Source organism: Camelina sativa, chromosome 5, assembly GCF_000633955.1.
Source record: "Camelina sativa cultivar DH55 chromosome 5, Cs, whole genome shotgun sequence".
In the NCBI taxonomy this organism is placed as follows: domain Eukaryota; kingdom Viridiplantae; phylum Streptophyta; class Magnoliopsida; order Brassicales; family Brassicaceae; genus Camelina; species Camelina sativa.
The window spans coordinates 32781946-32791704 of NC_025689.1; the positions used below are offsets into that span (position 1 = coordinate 32781946).

The 9759-nt window shown below is 35.7% G+C and overlaps 2 protein-coding genes across 2 annotated transcripts; one reads left to right on the forward strand and one right to left on the reverse strand.

The window, feature by feature from the left end:
- LOC104788276 (magnesium-protoporphyrin IX monomethyl ester [oxidative] cyclase, chloroplastic-like) lies at positions 2477-3148 on the reverse strand. The gene is made up of 3 exons (XM_010514012.2): positions 3094-3148; positions 2913-3011; positions 2477-2826 (listed from the first exon to the last, which is right to left on the reverse strand). The coding sequence occupies exons 1-3, from the start codon at positions 3130-3132 to the stop codon at positions 2563-2565; spliced, it is 402 nt and encodes a 133-aa protein (XP_010512314.2). The 5' UTR covers positions 3133-3148; the 3' UTR covers positions 2477-2562.
- LOC104788278 (citrate synthase 5, mitochondrial-like) lies at positions 4281-8129 on the forward strand. The gene is given in 21 exon segments (XM_010514013.2): positions 4281-4420; positions 4543-4609; positions 4690-4752; positions 4834-4875; positions 5031-5096; positions 5192-5257; positions 5337-5450; positions 5561-5624; positions 5752-5783; positions 5785-5835; positions 5929-5981; positions 6065-6142; positions 6229-6354; positions 6459-6504; positions 6658-6744; positions 6932-7033; positions 7175-7282; positions 7360-7410; positions 7484-7557; positions 7654-7705; positions 7816-8129. Coding segments are annotated over 20 exon segments (1419 nt in total). The 5' UTR covers positions 4281-4420; positions 4543-4558; the 3' UTR covers positions 7909-8129.

Here is a 9759-nt window from a genome sequence, read left to right on the forward strand (position 1 = left end):
CATCAAAGCTTTTACGGAGATTATTCAAAAACTTTGGTTCCCATGAACAAGAATTCCCAAATAATAACCAAGATCAAGCCTAAGATCCGTATCATCCATATATTTGCACCAGAGATCATCAACACCGATGTCAAGAACTTTCGTACACTCGTCCAAAGTCTGACCGGCAAACCGGAGATTACCAAAACCCGTTCTAAGAAAAAGATAACCAAAACAAATTTCCAACCACCACCGCCCCTGCCTCAAGAATCCGACCAACAACATACGGTGGAGCTGGTCAACAGAATAATAGGGAGCAACGTAGTGAAGGAAGAATGGGGATCAAGTTCGAACGCCAATACTTACTTTGATTTAGATGGTTTGATCGATCTTGATGAAGACGACAACATATTCTCAAGTCGATGGTTTGATCTTCAACAACAATAAATAACTCGGTCACACCTTACCCTAATATGTAAGGCTTCTACAAATCGTGAGTCCTATATGGGTTTTGATGATCTGATCATTTCTTCCATATGGGACATAACAAGGCGACATGGTCGACGAGGCATATATACATGGTTGAGACGACGATCGTCAATTCATCATATAGGTAGGAACATACGCATAACTTATACATATGTACACATACATGCATGTTTGGTTTTTTTCTTTGGTGCCCTTTGATTTAATTTGGTAGACTGACTTAATTAATTATTTGCCAAAAAAAAGAGTGTAGTGATGAGTTTAACTTGGTAGACTGATTTTGCCAAGAGAAAGTAGGTTTGAGTTTTGATCTCCGATCATGTAAAAGCTCTACTCAAAATTGGTGTAACACGTTGTACTCACGCGTGCGTGTATTAATAATTCTTTGATGTATTTGTGATCGACTCTGGCGCTGCGCAAGTTTATATATAAAAACGCGAAAAATGATATTTATCATTTGTTTTTTTGTTTGTTTGTTCATAAGTCATAATCTATAGATGAATAAACGAAATAGTAAAAAGATAAGTGATTCTTACATGAGTCTAAAAGAGTATAGATTCTAATATACAAAATGAATAAAGTTTTAATTGCTTTAGAGATTAGTTCAAGGTTTCACACAAAACTTCGAGTACCAAAAAGATGTATTTATATATACAACGTTATTACGTTAAGAAAGGTAAAGCATCTCAATGAAAATAAAAAGGGTAAAGCATCTATAAACCCATTTATCCTTCAGCATATATCTTAAAATTTGGAGGGAAAATGTTAATCTTTTCTTTAAGCTTTTAATACGTTATGGTAACACGATTCTAATTAATTAATGAGTTGTAATGGGAAAATATATACGTAGCGTTTCCAAAAAAATAATTTTGGATGTCATATTTTTCCAATCTTAATCATTGATATATTAGTTTATATTTGGATGACATAATGATCAATAGTGTCATTTAATATGTAATGTTTTAGTAAGAACTATAGTAGTTACATTTATCATTGTTAGTAGTTGTATTACATCATTCAACAGTATTTTCAAAGAATGGAAAAGGTTACTAATGGAGAATGAAGAATATCAAACCGCCCATTCGACCAAAATATTATAATAAGGAAATTTATTTTTCTTGAATAATTTTATTCGATTGACAATTTTTAACATCATCCAACAAAATAAAATTATGTTAAACCAAAAATATACGTTTTATATAACCCAATCAGCTACTTTTTTTTTTTTTCTTTTTAGAATTTAAACAACAGACATATGTTTTTGATCATGACCTTGTTTTTTAGCCTTTAGAATCGTTATTATATGATTCGATTCTTGCGAGTCACGGACTTCACCGTATATAACCCGATCGGTTTGGTTTTGTGCATTGTAATTAATTGGTTTATTATTCCGGTTAAGTAGGAAGAATCCGTGTTTTAGAAATTTATGTTAAACCAAAAATATATACGTTTTCTACAACCAATAATACTTTTTTCTTTTTAATTGAAGCACAGACATATATATTTTTTTTATCATGACCTTGTTTTTTAGGCTTTAGAATCGTTACGGCTGCTTCGAATCTTGCGAGTCACGGACTTAAACCGTATATAACCCGATCGGTTTGATTTTGTGCACTGTAATCAATTCCGTATATAACCCGATCGGTTTGGTTTTGTGCACTGTAATCAATTGGTTTATTTTCCGGTTTAGTAGGAAAAATCCGTGTTTTGGTTTACTTAGAGCATGTGCATTGGTTGGGACAAAAATTTGGTCCTTCAAATATATTAATCTTATTTACAAAGTTTCTTAATTTTGGTATGAGCATTAGTGTCCCTCAATAGTTGGTCCCCTGTAAAAAATAATATTATTTTTAATATTTAAAATTAAATATTTAAATTAATAAGTAAAATCATAGTAAAGTTTAAATTCAAATAAAACATATTAAAATTTTATAAAATCTTAATTTTGGTGAATCCATTGTGTAACTTGATCAAATATATGCAGTACAAGTACAAGTATTTGGTTTATTGCAAAAAAAAGATGTTTCTCAGTTTTGATCATTCAATTACAAGGAATCAAGAAACCAGCTGTAAACTCAAGACTTGACATTGCTGCTACTAATAAACAAGATTAGGCTCAAACTCGGCGAAATCAACAGAGCCAGATTCAACAGGAGGCATGAGATAAGCAGCCAAGATCTCAGAGGCTAAAGAAGCAACCAAAGGAATCCGCTTGAGTGTCTTGATGAAAGAAGGATCATCGGTTTGTCCTACAGCCAGCAGCTTCTCATAGCTCACAACCATTCTATCCAATTTCCTCTTAAACTCAGGGTTCTCAACATCCAGCACCGCCGGGAATATTCTTGTCGTGGTTCGGTTTGTCTGAAACAAAGTACAACATTTTCAGAAAAGGGGGTGGTGCAAAAACACAGCTTTAATATTATTCTTCTTGTTTCAAGTTCCATTACTTCGATGATGACATGCATATCGAACTCCTTTGTGTTTAACCCGATACCCTCGTAGAAGTTAGTTCTTTGACAATCATTGAGGTACATTGTCACATAAACCTTGTAAAGCCAATCCTCTTAGTTAGGCCAATGTGCAAAACACATTTGAAGTTGAGAGTTAAAGAGAGTTTAGTTTAATTACCGAGAGGCAGAAGAAGCGAGACCAGATATAGAGAAGCATATGAGCTAAAGAAGAATTTTTACCTCACTGCTGGCTCATTTAAGTAACTTAGTTGCATAAGATCATCTACTCCATCGAGAATATCATGATTTGCAGGCACTAGAGTCTCTGTTTTGACTTTTAAAACCTGTTGAATCACGTGTAGGAAACAGTTTCCGATCAAACACTTAAAAATAATAATCAACATCTACCTCAGGGAATTCATAAGGTCGCTTACTTTTCCCTCAGGTAAGGCAAGAACAGACTCTTCTCCTGAAGTTTTCAAAATCTTCCCCAGCTCCCAGTTACCTTATGCAAGATCCAAAACAGATGTCTACTCTCACCCAAAGATCACACTAACAATAAATCTAAAGGCTTGAGATCTTTCTTACACAGCTTTCTTGGCTGAATTGTGAAGACTATATAAAAAAAATTATGATCTGATCGAACACAATCTAATCTAGATTGAATCTTGAATCATAATATCATTGATTTCAAAAAGGATTAAAAAAAAAAACGTTTTTTTGTTTCTTTTTAAATCAGCAGAAGACCAATTCCTGTATCAGTACTCTATAGACGATCACAAATCAGATAAAAGATACAAAATTTCTCATAAGAAGTGAGCAAAATTCTAAAAGATAGAAACTTGATTCAATCTGTATAGCTCAATAGAATTTAACTTTGAACAAATTAGAAACTTTAACAATAAAAAGGAGAGAAAACGCGGCAATCAGAAAACTGGAGAAACTTCAGATTCATAGATGACTTCTTCTTTGATTTCTCCACCGCTCTGATGAGATCGATCTTTAAATCAGACACCCAAAAAATCCAATGATCCTCAATAATATAAAAACTCAGGACACCAATGAAGGAATATAAGATTAAAGAAAAAAATGTTTGTGGAAGTAAATGATATATATATAAGTTACAAACACTTGGGGTTTAAGAGTAACAATGGCGACTGATAAAATTGAAGAGAAGATCAAAAAAAAAAAATCGGAGAAAAAGAAAGAAGAAGACGAAGATGCAACTTACCCACATGTTGCCACGTGTTAACAAGGACGATGGAAATTACGTCCCGTTTATAGATACGTTTCTTCGATATTTCAATCATTTCATTAAATTAAATGTTTTAATTACGTGGGACGGATGAAGGACCAAGCGATGCACATGCTCTTATGTTGTATTTTGTAGTCTCTCTGATGAACACAGTCACAGAGTCAGAGACGCTTGTTCATCACGTTGCAGTTGCAGATATATCTCAACATCTCTTAATTTTTTGCTGAACGTTGAAAATTTCGAACCTCTGGTAAATTTCTCTCCACGCTCTCTCGTTCCTGTGTATCTCCTCTCTAATTTGGCCAATCTCGATCGCTTGGATATAGACCTAATTAACGGATCAATGTTTATGTGAAAAAAAACTGGTGACAGGTGTGAGTTTTAAAGGATGGTGTTTTATCGCGGCGTATCAGCCATTTCAAGGCTTCGGTCACGAGCCGTGAGTAGATTCAGCTTGACCCTTTTAGTCTGTGTTTTGTTTGATGTGAATCGATTGGTGATCAGATCTAGTATAAACAGGTGCAACAATCTTCACTTAGCAACTCCGTCAGATGGCTCCAGATGCAGAGCTCTTCTGAATTGGTTAGTTTTTAGGGTTTTCACGTTCTCGTGTGTAGCAGTTCAATATTTGGTGTTGATGTTGTTTAAATGATGGCAATGCAGGACTTGAAGTCGCAGATGCGAGAGATAATTCCAGAACAACAGGTTAGATTCTACATCATTGTCTTTACAATTGAACTTGTATACTTCTGGTTCTAGTGAATGACATTGTTTCTAAGTTTAGGACATATTAAAAGGCAGTGAAGCTCTTCTCTCTGTTCTAGTTATTGTCCTTTCTAATAAACAACTTGCAATTTCAGGACCGTTTGAAGAAACTGAAATCAGAACATGGAAAGGTTCAATTGGGGAACATTACTGTTGATATGGTATGGATACTAATGTTTTTTATCCGCTCTGTTTAATTATGAAGGCTTTCTCTTTTAAGATATAGTACTCCCTTTTTAATGTGGTATTTGTGAAGGTACTTGGTGGAATGAGAGGGATGACTGGATTACTTTGGGAAACCTCATTGCTTGATGCTGATGAGGTATGAATATACTTTTGTTCATAAAGATAACTGTCTGGTCAGTATCTTATTATTGGAATGATCTTATCTTTTTTCACAGGGAATACGCTTTAGAGGCATGTCGATTCCTGAATGCCAGAAAGTATTACCTTCAGCTCAATCTGGAGAAGAGCCTTTGCCTGAGGGTCTTCTGTGGCTTCTGTTAACTGGAAAGGTTGAATTATCTCAACATTTTAGTATGGTTTATGGTAGTGTACCATACGATTAAGTTTCTCTTTATGCATGAATGATCCTGAACTATAGCTTTCCCTCTTTTCGATATAGGTTCCAAGTAAAGAGCAAGTTAATGCTTTGTCAAAAGAGTTGGCTCATCGTGCTGCTGTTCCAGGTTTGTAGTTCACATCTAGGCTCTGTTTGTTTGTGATCTCAGTTTCATGACTCATCACTACTTAGCAAAATACAGATTATGATTGTTGCAAACATAACTCCAGTTTGTACTTGATTTTACATTGCAGATTATGTTTACAAAGCTATAGATGCTCTGCCTTTCGACATCTCATCCAATGACTCAATTTGCTAGCGGTGTTATGGCCCTTCAGGTGGATGGCTCTGTTCTATACTAGATTGGTCTATGGTACTCTTAAACATTACTAATTTTTGCGATGATCTTATCTTGTTGAGTTGTTATTCAGGTTGAAAGTGAGTTTCAGAAAGCATATGAGCAGGGTGATGTTCATAAGTCAAAGTACAAACTTTCAATAGTTCTATTTTGTTTCTTGATTGCCTTTTAGTAAGCAGGCATCAGATAAACTGAGTTTTCCTTTGCAGGTTCTGGGAGCCAACCTATGAGGATGCCCTAAACTTGATTGCTCGTGTCCCTGTTGTAGCTTCATACGTTTATCGGAGGTAAGCTTTTATGCCCTTATCCAATGCCTTCTTCGTGACTTGTTACTTATTACTGTTCTTGAATTACATTCTAATTAACAATGCAGGATGTACAAGGATGGTAGCATCATTCCATTAGATGATTCTTTGGATTATGGTGCAAATTTTTCACACATGCTGGGATTTGATAGCCCTCAGATGAAAGAGCTCATGAGGCTTTATGTCACTATCCATAGCTTTCCTTCTGGTTCTCTCTGTTTCAACATGTCTCAAAACATAATGAATAAGCTTAAAGTTTTACTTTGTATTATGATTTTTGGTTCTGCTATTGTTGGTTTAGTGATCATGAAGGTGGAAATGTTAGTGCTCACACTGGTCACCTGGTATGTATTGCTACATGATCTTGCCATCAAGTGAATTTTATTTTGGTCTTATGCATGTTAATGTTCCACTTTTAGTTTATACTACAATTTTTTTTTGGATTTGTAGACATTTCTGATGGTTCTGTTTTTGGCTTATGATGTTTCCTCATTAAGGTTGGGAGTGCACTTTCGGATCCATATCTTTCGTTTGCAGCTGCATTAAATGGTTTAGCTGGGCCACTCCATGGTTTGGCTAATCAGGTACCCATCTTATACATCTCCTAAATGATACTTCTCTTGTTCAAAACAACAAGTGTATGTAGCAGGGTTATAATACACTGCGACTAAACTTATAATGACTCTTATAAGCTACTAAACTTATAATGACTTGAGATATTTTTAAATCTTAGTCTGTTTTTGTTTCTTTTTTCCCATGGTCCTGTTGTAGGAAGTTTTGTTGTGGATCAAATCAGTTGTCGAGGAATGTGGAGAAAATATATCAAAGGAACAACTGAAAGATTATGTTTGGAAAACGTTAAACAGTGGCAAGGTAAACAAAATTCTGCTCTGCTTAGCCTTTTGAGCTAACATGCTCTGACTTCAAAGCTGAGAGAATTAGACTGTTTGTTTTGATTTTGTTGTTTGACTGTGAATGTTGCCAGGGAACTTAAAATAAACATATATTTTGCAGGTTGTTCCAGGATATGGCCATGGTGTTTTGCGTAAAACGGATCCAAGATATGTATGCCAAAGAGAGTTTGCTTTGAAGCATTTACCTGATGATCCTCTTTTTCAGCTGGTGATTTTTTTTTTACCCCTTAATCTTTGGTCATGCTCTTGAATCTGTTCTGGCTCACTAATTATCCAACTCTATAGGTCTCAAAGCTTTATGAAGTGGTGCCTCCTATTCTAACTGAGCTGGGAAAGGTACTATCAACATTATCATTCATGTGCTACCAGATTTCTGATTTTCTTATGAATCTTGAAATCGTTGTTGCAGGTCAAGAACCCCTGGCCTAATGTTGATGCTCATAGCGGAGTGCTACTGAACTACTATGGTCTAACCGAAGCAAGGTACGAATTCCATCGTTATCACTTAAGTGTGACTAACATTGGACCTTCTTTTGCTGAATCTTGGTTGTAATAGAGTGACATTTCTTTCTAATATAGATACTATACTGTGCTTTTTGGCGTCTCAAGGAGTCTCGGCATCTGCTCACAGGTACATACAGACATACATTTGCGCTATCGACAACTCTCTTTTAATACAGATATCCATGAAAATAAACTCACACTCATCTTTATGATGCTGTTTTCTCTTTCTCGTTTCAGCTGATATGGGACCGGGCTCTTGGACTGCCACTAGAGCGGCCAAAGAGTGTAAACATGGAGTGGCTCGATAACTTCATGCGCTTGAAACGCTAAGTTGATCCCTGACTGTACGTGGTTGGTCAAGGTTCTCTCTTTCATGAAAGCAGCATTCTCTTCCATTTGAATGGGGTAGCTTTTGGCACTTTTAGAGAAACAAACGAGTTTGAGTCTAAATTTTTCTCTTCAGAGTTTTCATTTTGGTTCTTCCGCTAAAAACAATGATGTTAAAGAAGTGAAGAAAAGGTCTTTCTCAAATTGAGACACCGTAATATTTATCCTTGACTTTTATGTAGACAAGTCAACCTACTGGTCCGTTCAAGCCATCCATGATCCATTGATTTGTTTTGATTGGTCCTCAATGGACTATTGCATAGTAAACATAAGAGGAGTATAGGAGTCGCTGAATCCTGCTACCGACTTGTTAGAAACCAAGAGAAGAGGTTTTTACGACATGGAACTGATTGTTGGAACATGTCCTAGTCCTCTTCGTCATGGTCAGTCCAGTGGACAGTGTGGTTCAAGACAAACATACAATTCCAACTCAAGTAACTAATTAAGTGTTGGTCATCCTTAAACAACCAAAATCATGTCGAGAAAGGAACTTGACCTCCTTGACGCTTACGGCATCCTCTTCTCGAAGACACAGATTCTTGACATGACCGTGCAAGGATGACTAGTCTAGACACCTCCTAGTAAAAGCAATACGAGATTATTGGTTTCAATATGAGTTCCATGTTAAGGCTCAGGACTTGATTCGTCATCGTTTGCGCTGGAGTCAATCTTTCCACGTTTTCTAGGCTTCTTTGACCTGTCTCGCCTTGCAAGGATTGGTCTCACGAGTTTCTTATTCTTGTAAAGTTTATAAAAAATAATCTCCTTTCATACCCTTTATCTTTTGCGTGTGAATTTGAACTATAAAGTATTTGATTAATTTAATGATAGTTTTAACTTTAAAAGTTTTTTTAAAATCATGTCATCAACCCCATCAAGACCTGTCTGTAACTCTGTATCACACAAAGAAACGTTCGTGTATGTATGAATGTACTAAATGCGAATATTTTATTCATAGACCTTTTTAATAATATTTTACTATTATTTTTGTAGGTGACATAATCTGGGTCCAAATCTCCCTCCAGTTAAGGCCCATATATGACTCATAAGATAAGGCCCATATATGACTCATAAGATAAGGCCCATACCTTATTGAAACGGATAAATTCCATGCCCAACCTCACCACACTTACAAACATCGATATAAAACGAACATTCCATTTCCAGTAACCCATGAAGGACATTTCTGTAAATATTTTCGACCTTACTCCCCTCCGTCCGTAGACGGTTGTTGCACACGAAGCGAGGTTTGGGTTTGACCCGACCCGTAAATATAAATATAAACACACGGAAATGGGTAAAGCAAAGCTGAAAAATCTAGTACGTAGGTCTATATCATTTGATTCATTTCCATATGAAGTGGAGAAAAATATAAGCTAACAAGACCTAAAACAACTTAAATCATATAGTTTTCATATTTCAAAAAGGCTTCAAAATACGAATCAAAAGTGATAAGAGAAAAAAAAAGAAAAAATTAAAAGAAAATTAAAAAAATAAAAGAAAATCCCTAAAAACTGCGAGCGTGTTGTTATAGAGAGGAGGAAGAAGAAGAAGAAGAAGAACAAGAAACAGTGATATCGAACGGCATGAACGACGACGACGATACTAACAATATTAACAGTTGTAGTGGATTTGATAACAATCGTATCGGAGACGGAGACGATAACTGTAATATCAATCAGATCAGTCAAGTATGGGGAACGTGGGAGGAGTTGGTGTTAACATGCGCCGTTAAGCGTCATGCTTTTACCGATTGGGACTCCGTCGCTAAAGATGTTCAGTCTCGTTCCCGGA